Source organism: Oncorhynchus keta, chromosome 35 (assembly GCF_023373465.1).
Source record: "Oncorhynchus keta strain PuntledgeMale-10-30-2019 chromosome 35, Oket_V2, whole genome shotgun sequence".
Lineage (NCBI taxonomy): Eukaryota > Metazoa > Chordata > Actinopteri > Salmoniformes > Salmonidae > Oncorhynchus > Oncorhynchus keta.
Genome location: NC_068455.1, coordinates 33,910,950 through 33,926,085, shown reverse-complemented (window position 1 = coordinate 33,926,085; position 15,136 = coordinate 33,910,950). Strand labels below are relative to the sequence as shown.

The 15,136-nt window shown below is 41.0% G+C and overlaps 2 protein-coding genes across 5 annotated transcripts; one reads left to right on the top strand and one right to left on the bottom strand.

Annotated features, from left to right (window-relative positions):
- Window positions 1-651: 651 nt before the first annotated feature.
- On the bottom strand, window positions 652-5,545 carry rsrp1 (arginine/serine-rich protein 1). Of its 2 annotated transcripts, XM_035752467.2 has the most exons (6): window positions 5,194-5,545; window positions 4,122-4,719; window positions 2,273-2,448; window positions 1,503-1,649; window positions 1,135-1,215; window positions 652-1,003 (listed from the first exon to the last, which is right to left on the bottom strand). In XM_035752467.2, exons 2-6 carry the CDS (start codon window positions 4,717-4,719, stop codon window positions 845-847), a joined length of 1,161 nt encoding a protein of 386 aa, XP_035608360.1. In that variant the 5' UTR covers window positions 5,194-5,545; the 3' UTR covers window positions 652-844. The 2 variants fall into 2 exon arrangements, with proteins under 2 accessions (XP_035608360.1, XP_035608361.1); XM_035752468.2 differs by lacking the exon at window positions 1,503-1,649 and having other exon boundaries at window positions 5,194-5,538.
- Window positions 5,546-5,831: 286 nt separating this feature from the next.
- LOC118368405 (transmembrane protein 50A-like) lies at window positions 5,832-14,355 on the top strand. Of its 3 annotated transcripts, none has more exons than XM_052496915.1 (7): window positions 5,832-6,656; window positions 12,749-12,859; window positions 12,982-13,094; window positions 13,226-13,293; window positions 13,568-13,660; window positions 13,772-13,832; window positions 13,932-14,355. In XM_052496915.1, the coding sequence occupies exons 1-7, from the start codon at window positions 6,516-6,518 to the stop codon at window positions 13,975-13,977; spliced, it is 633 nt and encodes a 210-aa protein (XP_052352875.1). In that variant the 5' UTR covers window positions 5,832-6,515; the 3' UTR covers window positions 13,978-14,355. The 3 variants fall into 3 exon arrangements, with proteins under 3 accessions (XP_052352875.1, XP_035608363.1, XP_035608364.1); XM_035752470.2 differs by lacking the exon at window positions 5,832-6,656 and adding an exon at window positions 10,232-10,267; XM_035752471.2 differs by lacking the exon at window positions 5,832-6,656 and adding an exon at window positions 10,278-10,432.
- Window positions 14,356-15,136: the final 781 nt, after the last annotated feature.

The following is a 15,136-nucleotide window of genomic DNA, read 5'->3' as shown; positions in this document are numbered from 1 at the left end:
GACTTTCTTGGGCGCCCTGAAGCCTTCTTCACAACAATGGAACCGCTCTCCTTTAAGTTCTTGATGATCCGATAAATGGTTGTCTTAGGTGCAATCTTAATGGCAGCAATATCCTTGCCTGTGAAGCCCTTTTTGTGCAAAGCAATGATGACGACACGTGTTTCCTTGTAGGAAACCATGGGGGACAGAGGAAGAACAATGATTCCAAGCACCACCCTCCTTTTGAAGGTTCCAGTCTGTTATTCAAACCCAATCAGCATGACAGAGTGATCTCCAGAATTGTCCTCGTCAACACTCACACCTGTGTTAACGAGTCACTGACATGTCAGCTGGTCCTTATGTGGCAGGGCTGAAATGCAGTGGAAATGTTTTTGGGGGATTCAGTTCATTTGCATGGCATAGAGGGACTTTGCAATTAATTGCAATTCATCTGATCACTTCATAACAGTCGGGAGTATATTCAAATTGCCATTATACAAACTGACAGCAGACTGAAAATTAATATTTGTGTCATTCTTAAAACATTTGGCCACGACTGTAGAACTGCAGGGAATTATCTTTAAAACTGCCAAGTTCTCACCACCCCACAGCAAAATTAGTTGAATCACATGAAATGCATTTAAAGACACAGTAAAGTCAATGAACAAGGAATTTAATTTCAAGTGTCTTTATTGAATCACTAACCAGCATTAGACACCAAAAAAGCAACCCCATCTGAAATATTATGTTCTTCCCACTTAACTCAAATCTGAAAGAAATCATCTACCATAAGATCAGCTCACCAAAACCTCCCCTGTATTTACATTGTCCATGTACTCTTGACACATTAGCGTGATGTGGCAAGTTAATGTTTGAGCAAAGTGCGAGAAAAGGAAGATTGGACCGTTTTTCTGACTGGGACCCAGTGACCAAAGGGGTTCTTGCTCGCTGTGTAGTTCTCCACTCTGTGTGCTACCTTTGATGTGGTGGAAGCAACAATGGCTGTGGGCTTGGCCACTGAATTCTGTGTGAACAAATGAAAGAGAAACACAGAATCGAATAGAATTTAAGTGTGGCGCCCAAATAATTCCAAGGAAAATTCTAGGCATGGTCAAATACATGTTTTCTGTTATACTAAATACTTGCATCACTTACATGAATACTGAATGAGATCATCTTTTTCTTGGGATACATATTAGGGCTTGGTGCATCCTCAGGCTCTATGTCACTGTTCTGCTGCAAAGAGAAAACAGTTGAGTAAAAATCAGATCAGCTGATTTCAGGTCTCCCCATCAACACAAATACATTCTCCTAGATGAGCAATAGCTCACTTGTCTATAGTTTCAACAAACTGCAGTTCCCATGCACCCTTGCTTCATTGATGTCAAAGCTAGGCATCTGTTCATTATGTGATTTTTACAAGGGTAGCTTTAACAAACAAAACACTATAGAAAGAAAAATCCTTTGAGTGGCATGATGGTGCAGTTTTCCAAACACCATTCAGAACACCACTTGTGTATTACCAACTTATCTTTGGCATACGGACGGAGGGAGTTGGCCATCTGTTTAAAGTTCTCGTCAGGAATAGTCACAATAACGCAGTCCAAACGCCTGCGCTTCTTCAGAGAGTAGGAGGGAGACTCTGCTAAATAACAATGTTCCCATTTCAACTGTAAGTAAACACACATATTCAGAGGTCTAAAAATGTATTTCTATCCATGTGGAGTCTTGTCAGTATGTTTTAATTGTATCTATCCATCTGTGTGAAGAAATAGCATAGGTGAGGAATTGGGACATTACAAACTGAATTGGTAAACCATGAAGTCAGTGAGATAATTTAAGTGTACCATTGCTGGACAAAACAATCCATTCCTGCTACTGGACTTGCATTGTGAGCATGATAAGATTAATCAGATAACCTTTTCACGCAAACGCAATGACATCACCCAAGTCACATGACTGCCCTCTTATTCTCCTAATCCGAGGGGCCGTGGAGAGAAGACAACTCATGAGATCTACAAAAACAGGAATAAATACAAACAGAGCAAGTGTGTTCTCTGACAGGTGCAAGGTTAACAGACAAGCAGTTTCACAGAAGACAGAATCAGAGGTCCTGAAGTTCAGACTACATGGTAGGGAAAGATCTCCAGACTGTGTTTTAAAATGGCCTAGGTGGTACGGTTATGACGTCAACAACTGAACTTTGAGCAATTTCAATTGCTAGGCTTCTTCTGTGTGTGTCATGTTCATAGGACGGTATGTTCAACATGATCAAATCTCCCTGAACACCCACCTGTGATAGACTCTTTTGAGAGAGTGGCTCTGGTCTCACCCGTTCCTCTGGTTCTGGTGTGGCTAGTCCGGTTTTCAGTTGCTGCTCCTCCAGGATGGGCGTCACACTCTCAGGAAGGTCCAGTTGCTCCATCCCCAGTGCCTGGGTGGCATTCGTAGTCCTGAGTTCCCCCTTTTCTGAGGAAAGAAAACAGGACATATTTACATCAACACAAAGAGGTCTACTGCTGATTATAAGTCTATTAAGTTCTAGCAAAAAATAAAATTAATATATATAACACACTGCTCAAAAAAATAAAGGGAACACTTAAACAACACAATATAAATCGAAGTCAATTACACTTCTGTGAAATCAAACTGTCCACTTAGGAAGCAACACTGATTGACAATACATTCCACATGCTGTTGTGCAAATGGAATAGACAACAGGTGGAAATTATTTAGCAAGACACCCCCAATAAAGGAGTGGTTCTGCAGGTGGGGACCACAGACCAGTTCTCAGTTCCTATGCTTCCTGGCTGATGTTTTGGTCACTTTTGAATGCTGGCGGTGCTTTCACTCTAGTGGTAGCATGAGACGGAGTCTACAGCCCACACAACTGGCTCAGGTAGTGCAGCTCATCCAGGATGGCACATCAATGCGAGATGTGGCAAGAAGGTTTGCTGTGTCTGTCAGCGTAGTGTCCAGAGCATGGAGGCGCTACCAGGAGACAGGCCAGCACATCAGGAGACGTGGAGGAGGCCGTAGGAGGGCAACAACCCAGCAGCAGGACCACTACCTCCGCCTTTGTGCAAGGAGGAGCACTGCCAGAGCCCTGCAAAATGACCTCCAGCAGGCCACAAATGTGCATGTGTCTGCTCAAATGGTCAGAAACAGACTCCATGGGGGTGGTATGAGGGCCCGACGTCCACAGGTGGGGGTTGTGCTTACAGCCCAACACCGTGCAGGACGTTTGGCATTTGCCAGAGAACACCAAGATTGGCAAATTCGTCACTGGCGCCCTGTGCTTTTCACAGATGAAAGCAGGTTCACACTGAGCACATATGACAGACGTGAGTCTGGAGACGCCGTGGAGAACGTTCTGCTGCCTGAAACATCCTCCAGCATGACCGGTTTGGCGGTGGGTCAGTCATGGTGTGGGGTGGCATTTCTTTGGGGGGCTGCACAGCCCTCCATGTGCTCGCCAGAGGTAGCCTGACTGCCATTAGGTACCGAGATGAGATCCTCAGACCCTTTGGGAGACCATATGCTGGTGTGGGTGGCCCTGGGTTCCTCCTAATGCAAGACAATGCTAGACCTCATGTGGCTGGAGTGTGTCAGCAGTTCCTGCAAGAGGAAGGCATTGATGCTATGGACTGGCCCGCCCGTTCCCCAGACCTGAATCCAATTGAGCACATCTGGGACATCATGTCTCGCTCCATCCACCAACACCACAGACTGTCCAGGAGTTGGTGGATGCTTTAGTCCAGGTCTGGGAGGAGATCCCTCAGGAGACCATCCGCCACCTCATCAGGAGCATGCCCAGGCGTTGTAGGGAGGTCATACAGGCCCGTGGAGGCCACACACACTACTGAGCCTCATTTTGACTTGTGTTAAGGACATTACATCAAAGTTGGATCAGCCTGTAGTGTGGTTTTCCACTTTCATTTTGAGTGTGATTCCAAATCCAGACCTCCACAGGTTGATAAATGTCATTTCCATTGATAATTTTTGTGCGATTTTGTTGTCAGCACATTCAACTATGTAAAGAAAAAAGTATTTAATAAGAATATTTCATTCATTCAGATCTAGGATGTGTTATTTTAGTGTTCCCTTTATTTTTTGGAGCAGTGTATAAACATAAGCCTTACTTTCTATACGGAGACTGACAAATGAGCGTCCTGAAGATGTGGAGCGGCTCGTGTAGGTCTTGTGGCTTCTGTTGGGTGATCCAGAAAACCTGCACTTGTCCCTGCCCACAAACCCCCTATGAACCCTGCTCCAGCCTGACCTGGAGCGGGAACTGTGGCGGTTTGGCCTGTCAGGGGAAGAGGAAGGGCTGTAGGAGCGCGAGTGGGCCCTGTAACAGCGTGATGGTGAGCGGTGGCGCCTATGTCCATGTGCCTGTTGATGTTGACGGCAGCAGCGTGAGCTAGAGGAGGCTCTGTGGCAACGCGGGTGTGACCGGGACCTGGGACGGGTCCGAGGGCTGCTGTTGGATGAGTGGGATGATCTGGAGGACGAAGAACTGGTGGAGGACCTGTGACGTCCCCTACGAGCATTATTTCGCTTAAGTTGTCGTCTAGAGCCAGAGGACTGGCTACTGGTATGACTACTTCTAGATGGGTAACGAGAACGGGAGGAGCTGGATTGGGCATCCTGATCAAAGATCAAACTTAACCCTTCACTCAGAGGGGCCTGGGCCATTTGAACATGTGAATCCTTCCCGTCGGTCTTCTTGGTGTGCATCTATAATAAAAACATTAAATAAAAGCAAATGACTACCAAATTCATCTTATTGGAAGGAGTTATCCTATTAAACAAGTGTGTACAATTGTTAGACATCTAACGTTAAGTACCATAAACATGCGTCTTGTGTAACTTCTCATCAATGTTTTTAAATAGGGTTTGCCTGAAATTGCATAAAAATGATTTGATACCTCCGACAAAATTGAATAACTATACTGACAACTGTTGGGAGTAGGATTAGTTAGAACAACTGTTGAAAATTCCATATTGGAAGAACTAACGTTAGCTATAGATACTGTAACTTACAACTGTAGCCGTTGTCTTCCTAGTAGTTAGCTATACGTTGTTGTAAACTTCATATTATGTCCATTTCTGAATGTGGTTGGACAGGATATAACGTTTTATCAAATAATTACCTGTATGGTCTTCACAGTATTTCATAGTCTAATTATAACTTACCCGCATGCGACTTACCGTAATGCGAATTTACGTTGAATTCAGTCGACTCGGCGCTAGGAATCCGATTCTGCTCGTAAACTAGATTATGTAATGAAATTCAATCAATTTCGAGATAACATTTAAATGTTTCAATGCAATTTTCTTAGAGAAACCTAGCAAATGGTTAAATATATAATTAAATGTAGATGAAAACGTCGAGTTTTAAACTAGCTAAGTATCAAAGGCTGAAATAAATCTGTCTGTTGCTTGACCAAACAACTAGCCACACAAAATCTCTACGTCATCGAGTGTCGCTGTGGAAAATTCCACCCAGTTTAAAAAGTTCCGCTTGTTCACGAGGGTCAGTTTGCTACAGGCACTGCGCATAGTCTACGCTCTTTCCACAGGACGGCGAAGTGAGCTGAACAGGTGATTTTGTAAACCTTCAATACGCTGGAGTTGCAGTAAAACATTATTTTGGCTATGTTTACTAGCAAGCAAACCATATGGCAGTATAGATCAGTAGACTGTATAAAACATATGGAGCATACTAAACACAACGAGAAAATAATGTCTCGCGAGAAAACAGCATACATGTACCATTTTGATGTATTTATTTGTATTCAACCTTTATTTAGCCTCAGCATAAGCAGGGCAGGGCAGCAGGTTAGAAAGGTTGCTAGATCAAATCCCCGAGATGACAAGTTAAAAATCTGAACAAGGAAGTTAGCCTAGGAACAGTGGGTTGTCTTTGTAAATAAGAATTTGTTCTTAACGGACTTGCCTAGTTAAATACAAATTTTGTGTTTACATACTAGTCGGAACTGGGACATTCGGAAATGTCCGACTTGCTAAATGTCAGGTTGTAGATATACACGTGTCGCGTTAAACCAGTTAATTAACAAGTCGGACATTTGAGTACTGTAGTTCCGACTAGCACTCAAACGCAGTTTACACACGGAGGTTAGTTGGGATTTTCCTTTATTCTTTTGTAATGGAAATTCTAGAGCTGGTGTCATCAAGCTTCGGTTATGTCATATTTACATAATTTTATAGCTGGGTCATGTTGAGTTCTCAGTAATAAAGTTGGAGCTGCCAGAAAGAAATACGATGTGACGGTAAATAAATAATGTAACTGTCAAATGGAGCGAAAATTGAATAACTGCACTGCAATGCCATATACGTATTGTAGTGAGTTTACGAAATGTCGGTTTATTAAACCAACTTTACACAGGCTACTGTTTGGCCGTAGCCCATGCCAAATAAATGAAAGATAACCCACAAGCCAATCGTGACCTTCTCTTGTGAAGCCCAGACGTAAGAGAGAGAACAAAGGCTAAACCTGGTCTTAACTTCCAATGCTCCATCCCCCTGCCCAACCCCCCTCCACGCCACTCCGCCAACCGCCAGGATGCCCGGCATCAGAACATTCCAGGCATTCCCGTGATTGGCAGATAGCAGGTGGATTTGCATGTCGGACCCCGCGAACACTGGGTACTGTAAGTACAACATAACCACCTACTAGCCTAACACATCACACAGCTGTCTGTGCGGGTCGCTACAGTATATTTTAGCCCTGTAAACCACCTGGAACATAGCCAAATGATCTGAGGCTCCCGAGTGGTACAGTGGTCTAGGGCACTCTCTCGGCGCTAGAGGTGTCACTCCAGACCCTGGTTGGATTCTAGGGTGTATCACAACTGGCCGTTATTGGGAGTCCTATAGGGCAGCGCACAATTTGCCCAGCGTTGTTAGCCTAACCCTGCCAAACCCTGTCATTGTAAATAAGAATTTGTTCTGAACTGACTTGCCTAGTTAAATACATACAATTTAAAAAACAATCCTGCTCTATTGGGAGCTTCATGCAATATCAGTCAGTCACTTCTTGCCAGACATGAGTAGACTTGAATGGGGCAAGAAAAACGCATAAGTGAACTTGCTAGTGCAGTATAAATACAGTACACTTGATGAGTCATGTGGTATATGTACATTTGTTTCCCTTTATGTCAAGTATTAAACTGTACCCAAACCAGCCGCCATCATGCGCAAATTGATTTTGTGCCCCCACAAACGTGATCAAGACAGCAGGTTAAAATATCAAAACAAACTCAGAACCAATTATATGAATTTTGGGACAGGCCAAAAAGCATTAAACAGTTATGGCAAATTAGCTAGCGAGCTAACTTGTCCTATTTAGCTAGCTTGCTGTTGCTAGCTAATTTGTCCTGGGATATAAACATTGAGTTATTTTACCAGAAATGCACAAGGTCCACTGACAATTAATCCACACATAAAATGGTCAACTGAATCATTTCTAGTCATCTCTCCTCCATCCAGGCTTTTTCTTCTTTGAATTTATATATTGATTGGCATCTAAACTTTCATAGTATTACCACAACTGACAACACAGTTTGTCTTTCAATCACCCATGTGGGTATACCCACGTGCCATCTCCACATTGGTTATCTGCTTCTATAAACCAATGAGGAGATGGGATAGTTAGGACTTGCAGCGGGATCTGCATCACAAATAGAACTGACTTCTATTTTAGCACTTGGCAACGCAGATGCTCGTTGACACGCGTGAGCAGTGTGGGTGCAATAATTGAATAATATAGATATCTACATTTATTTTGCAATGCTCGCGCATCGCGATGCCAACAGTGTATAGTCAGGGTATAACGCTTCGAACACACCGACAGCATCATTGCATTTTGGTACACCAGAAGGACATTAATTTAAAATGAAACGCTGCGTTTGCCTTGCAGCATTGCGTTGTAGAGGCAGTTCGTTCGGTGTGGTGCATACGTCAAACATGCACTGTATGTGTAGACTGCTTGACAGAAATGGTAGCAGAAGGTGAATGTGGAACTTCTGTTGCATACATATCCAGATGATGCTTCATACTATTTTGCACAATTACGCTGTCGGTGTGTTAGAAGCGTAATGATGATTATGCAGTTGTGGTACACAGATATTATACTATCCCTAATTTCTGGCACAATGAGCTCAGAGAAATATGGTACTTACCACTGTCTTTTTGTATCTCCTCCTGGGTAGTACCCTACCATGTACAGTGACAAGGAGCAGGTGTTCAACTGCATCCAGAGGGCCAACCAGAACACACTAGAGGTGTAACCTCAGTGACCTGTGTCCCAGACCATTGCAGCTCTTGTCTACCCAGTACATATCCACATTAACCAACATTACCAGGTTACATCACTTATACTGTCACACACATTGGTTTCACATATACTTTCAGAAACCTGTCTCACATTTAGCATGCTACTGCCTCACAGAGCATCTCAACCTAGTTGAATATAATTATTTTGTCAACTCACACACTGTACTTTAGAGCTTATTCCTGTGTTAATACTGATAGATATTAATACTTCTAATGGAAGGTTTATCACTACAGTGACATTTTCTGATAATAAGCAGGGGTGAAAGTAATGTAATTTCATCCCAGTACTGGACCTCCTATGTATGCACATGCTTAATCATCAAATTACATGTAGAATCTCTATTAATTCAATAGGATTTCTGTGGGCCTTGTCATAAAGATTTGGATTTTAACTTTTAAAATGTATTACCTTTTATTATGATATCACCCGGCTACCATCTAGAGGGCGGATACAGTTCAGGTGCATCAAAGCTGGGATGGAGAGACTGAAAAACAGCTTCTATTTCCAGGCCATTAGACTGTTAAGTAGCCTCCGCCCAGTACCTTATCCTTTACTTAGATTTGTGTGTATTAGGTTGTTGTGGAATTGTTAGATATTGCTGCTCTGTCGGAACTAGAAGCACAAGCATTTCGCTACACTCGCAATAACATCTGCTAACCATGTGTACTGTATGTGACCAATAACATTTTATTTGGTACCAGCTGGCTTCCACCCGGTACTCTACCCTGCACCTTAGGAACTGCTGCCCTATCTACATAGACATTGAACACTGGTCACTTTAATAAAATGTACATACTGTTTTACCCACTTCATATGTATATGCTGTATTCTAGCCAAACCTCATCCTATATAACTACTGCTGTACACACCTTTTTCATTCATGTAATGTCTATACACATAAGTAAGCAATGTGGTAGTACCATGCCATGTTCTCTGGATGATAATTGACAGCCCTGTCTGTTGCATTGATCTGTCTTCTTTACACACCCAACAGCACATATCAATAAGGGCCACATCTCACTGGCGTTGCAGCAAAATTATTCAGCATCTTCTCAATTTTACAGTTTATTGACTATAGCTCTCTGTCCTACTTCCCTCACTCTGTTTCCCCTTTCTTCTGTTACCCAATCACTCATCCCACTCATCCCTCCACCTCTAGCAATCTAGGTCACGAGCAGGTTCTCCTGTGCCTGGAGTTACTACACTGGAGATAAAGACCATTTTTTGCAATGAGATTGCACATCATGACACCAACACCTCCCTTTGTTTATTACTTTTGAGACCGTTTCTGAGTCACAGGGCATGAGTGAAAATGGTTGGACTCCCAAGGCACTCCTACAGTTGATATGCTTTTTAGCAACTTAAGTATCTCAGCCATATCTGAATTCTATTGTTATTGTAAACAATGGTATACCATTATGGAAAGTACTACAGCTGTATTTTATGAAAATGGCATGCAAAAAGTTATGATTATCAGGCATTTGTTTTAACCTTCCATTCCCATGTACTGACCACATGTTAATAAAGATTAATGTAAACATTGTCAGAAACTTTACTTATATCATCATGCTATACATTCTGATGCTCTAGTCATATATTTTTTACAAAGGGTAGAAAAAGAAAAGAAAGCAAGTCATATGACACTTGTGATCTCATGTGACTGTCTCGTGGAAATGGAAAGTCATGAAACAATCCTCTAACCAATGGTTTCCCCTCTACTATGCCAGAGAGATGCAGACAGTGAGTGGTTACAGTAGCTTACACGGTATGCCCACTGGCCCATAGTGATTATCCTGACGTAACATAGCTCTAAATTATCTTTTCAAATTGTTTTACTATTATTATAAAATAGTGCAATTGAAACGTACGTTTTTATTTAAGTATGGTATTTAATCTACTGAATTGATGAACATTGAACAATCTATGGTGAGTACAGTACTGTGCCGATCTACAAAAATGGCATTGGCGCATCCAACGTCAAAGAGGCGTGGAAAGTGAACTGAGCAGGCGTGTGTCTCAGCTCTCTCAGAAGCAAAGTATAGGCTAATAAACGGCATCTAGGGGTTCCATAACGAACCCCAAAAAGAAAAGGTAATTAACTGAATATTAGGCGACAGTACCATTTCTAATGTGTGTTTGTTATTGCCGTTGAGATGTTGTAGTTTGAGTTACTGAGTTGTGCGTTGCGTCCCAACACAAAGGATCCTTCAAGGAAGGAAATGCTTTGAACAATGGACTGCGATCAAACCCACAAATGGGACTGTCGCAGTATCGATTTATTTGAAACAATAATAATATATATATATATATATATATATATACACACGTAAGTTATCATAATTAGTGTGATTCCTGAAAACGTTTGTTCGGGTGATTCTTCGTGTTTGAGAGCTTATGCGGTTGAGAGCGTCAACATTGCTCTTTGTTAACTCCACTCGAACTGATTTTAACACACGGATAGGGTAAAAATCATGCATGGGGTGTTAAATAGGCGAATCCTTAGCACTGAAAGCTCGGGTATACTGAGCCGGGATCCTCGGACGGCCCCAGGATCGATAGCAGACCCTTGCCAATTTAACAATCGTTTCCTCTGTCGCAGTTTTAAGCTGTTGGAAATATAGCTAGACTACATGTCCCATGAAGTCCTTGTAGTCCTAAAATCCAGGAAACGAGTTCTCTGGTTCGTTCAGGCATCCCTATGGGAAAATTAATGTAAAAAAAATGGCTTTTGGTATAAACGGCGAAAAAATGTATGAGAAAAAATGATTTTATACGTTTTGTTATCTGGGATAATAACAGTAAATTAACATGCCCTTTATGAATGTCTTAGCCTTTGATCTTATAAATGATTAAAAATACACAAAGTGACGTTAGCTGATGAATATTTCTCGTGGAACAAAACATAAGATCTCCTAAACCTGTGTTTATCGCAGACATCATGTTTCGCGTTTATCATCCAATTTTCTCCATAGGCTTGGTGCAACGAACCATGGCAGAGTTGGTGCCTACAAAAATACGCCATTACTATGTCTCTATTAGACGTCTTCACGGGTCCAACATGCCAGATATTCCGAGAAACGACCTGGAAGCAGGTCCTACATTTTGATTTTTGTCTCGGGTCTGATATAAACGGCATTGGTCTGGGTAAACGTTATTTACTGACTGGACCCGATTTGGATCCTTCCTCTGCTTATTTAATTTGTGAGGTGATGTCAACTGCGCAAGCTTCCAATCTGTGTAAGCCAATTGCGACTCAATACAATTTATTAAGAGTATAGTGAAAATAAGATGAAAATGGGATTGTCCTCCTTGGGGGAAAGTTTTAATATTGTAGCGGACAAAGATGAGGATAACGTAATCGGACCTGGTGTACTGTGTGCAACCCGCTATTCAGGTTTAATACAATTTTGTACTTTTTAATTTATTTTTCGTTTTTATTATTGTATGTCATTATTATTTTAGTCATATTTACATATCTAAACCAGTTATTTAAATATAAAAAAATAGTTATGTTTCATTTTGTTGAGAATTTTCTAAATTAAGTTTATACTGTTTTTATTTTGTGCTCTGTATTTCTTTTAAAATAGGTTCAAAGAAGACCTGTTGTGAAATTAATATCATTATCCTATTCCTGTCGTTTGTTGGGTAGACCTATGGTAGGAACTTGCCGCCTTTGGTAATTGCTGCAATTATAGGCCTAGCCTGTTGAAAACGTTTCTGAAGGTTTAACCAGTTCTTTAAATATGCCATATGTAACTGTGGATAGTTTGGCCAATATTGCTCGTTTATTGACGGTGCCCAGTCTGGGGTTTCTTTATATTCTCGGATCTGAGAGGGTCTTCGGATCCGAACCGGCACTGGTCTGTTTTTCCACGGGCCTTTTTGGAACGGGTATGACTGTCCATTTGGGAACGGGTCTCATTTTTTAAAATAAATACATTTATTAGTGTCGGTTGGGAAAGCCAAGGATAGATTTCGGAATGGGTCCAATATTTTAGTTGATTATTGTTTTAGTACTTGGTAATAATCTGTATTAGTGAATTGTTTTAAACTTGAGTTGAATCACCATTTTGTTTTTATTCTGCGCAACTGCATCAATTGTCAGATGAACCCCGTCTGTCTTGAATCCTCTCTGAAACGTTTTATTTTATTGGTATTTTATTTGTTTTGAAGACCTTTACTCTGTATGCGTGGAGTGGGTGCCTGTCATCTGTCATCTCACAAACTAGTGTCTGTGCAACATTTTAGAATAGAGTTTAGAATATTTTCATGATGGGAAAAGTGAATTTATTCACGGTGCAGGAATTATACATGAACTGTAATTAGCTACCTAGCTGTAATAGTCAACTCCATCCCTGCATGTGTCTGTTACTTTTTAACCCAGCTCCTTTTCCCTTCACTTTTCAGCTCAGTACCATGTCAGGGTTTTTGGACAGTGTCCGATGCGGAGACTGCGAGTGCAATGTGGACTGGGGAGAGAGGCGAAACACCATGGCATCTATAGCTGCTGGAGTCCTGGTAGGTTCTACTTTGCTATTACATTTGAAAACTTTAGATCACTGTAAAGAGGAAAATGCGGCGGCATATCGCCTAAATCTTAATTCATGTTCTCGCCTAAATCTTAATTCATGTTCTTGCAGTTTTTCACTGGTTGGTGGATAATCATTGATGCAGCTGTGAAATATCCAGATGAGGCGGTCTTCCATCATGCCTATCACACATGTGGAGTCATCGCTACTGTGGCTTTTCTCATGTAAGTCATGCTGTGTTGGGAATGTGTCATACAGGTTTGGGGTCAGTCTCATTTTAATTCAGGAACTATCTGTTCAAATCTTCCTTAAATACATTTAACTCTTTCAACTTTTGTCTTTTGTACCTATCTAGGATCAATGCTGTCTCGAATGGCCAGGTGAGAGGGGACAGCTACAGTGAAGGTTGCATTGGGCAGACAGGTATGTGTATGAGAGATTAGAAGTTAGGAGTTGACTCTAAATTCAGATTGATGTAGATAAGTTCAGCTCTGAGCGGCATTGCTCACTGTATTGTTTTAACCTCTGCAGTAACATGATTTACCTAATTCTGGGGGCCCAGTTTTTGACTTCTTTGGTGACTTCTTGCTATAAGAATACACACACACAGATATATACACCCACATACGTAGAGTTTAAATAAGAGACCTTCAGACACAAATTAATCCCTCCCAACTCTTTGTATCACTGATTGCAGGAGCTCGTGTGTGGCTCTTCATTGGTTTCATGCTGGCGTTCGGCTCTCTCATCGCTTCCATGTGGATCCTGTTTGGAGGCTTCGTAGTGCCCAGTAAGTCCAGCATGTGCTTGCTATGTACCCCAAACAAACAGCTCATCGACATTGAACCGTCACTGTGCAAAACATTGTAAAGAATGATAAAGGTATTTTTTATGTTTACAGAGAAACCTGTTGTGTATCCTGGTATTGCGGTTTTCTTCCAAAATGCATTCATTTTCTTTGGGTAAGTATTACATTTTATTTATGTTTGACCTTAGTATTATAGAACACAATGTTTATGGTAGTTATTTTCTCTAAATAAACCCCCAATCTTTTCCTCCAGGGGCTTGGTGTTTAAGTTTGGACGCACTGAAGACTTGTGGCAGTAATGGTTTCTGTCAACTGTCATACTATCTGTTCTCTTATTGTATGAGACAGCAGTGTACACTTTGGCCTGTCAAAACACTACCTTCCGTCTTTCAAGCGTTAGAAAATATTCACTTTATATAATGACTTTATAATTTTGCTTTTTAGATTAACTTGTTTAATTTATAAGTAGGTTGGTTGTTGCTGTACAAATGTACATTTTACTAAAGCATCATTTGCTGTTCCATCTTTTAATTCAATGTTCTTTTCTTTTGAATTCTTGTAATGGGATCTAGGTGTATTTTCACTCCAAATGTGTGGAGCCATTCTGTTACAATAATTTACTACCTTCCATTATTTATCTTGGAAACTGTGCAAAATAATAAATGAGCAGATTATTATTTTCCTTTTTATTGTTTTTACAGTACACATTAGTGCACTAATAATGTTTAGAAATATTTTGATTTCGGATGAGGGCATATATCAGGGGGGCATGACATCTATGGAAGTGTTAGTCCTGTAAATAAATCTAATCAAATTTTATTTGTCACATACACATGGTTAGCAGATGTTAATGCGAGTGTAGCGAAATGCTTGTGCTTCTAGTTCCGACAATGCAGTGATAACCAACAAGTAATCTAACTAACAATTCCAAAACTACTGTCTTATACACAGTGTAAGGGGATAAAGAATATGTACATAAGGATATATGAATGAGTGATGGTACAGGGCAGCATACAGTAGATGGTATCGAGTACAGTATATACATATGAGATGAGTATGTAGACAAAGTAAACAAAGTGGCATAGTTAAAGTGGCTAGTGATACATGTATTACATAAGGATGCAGTCGATGATATAGAGTACAGTATATACGTATGCATATGAGATGAATAATGTAGGGTAAGTAACATTATATAAGGTAGCATTGTTTAAAGTGGCTAGTGATATATTTACATCATACATCATTTCCCATCAATTCCCATTATTAAAGTGGCTGGAGTTGGGTCAGTGTCAATGACAGTGTGTTGGCAGCAGCCTATTTTCTTATGATACAGTTACTGATAATAAGAATTTAACCTTTAATGTGGGCAATTTGTCTTTCCTATTGTCGAGATGTGGGGTCTGTAATTAAGCCATTCTACTGAACCATAATCTGATGGTTCATAATTCAAGGTGTAGT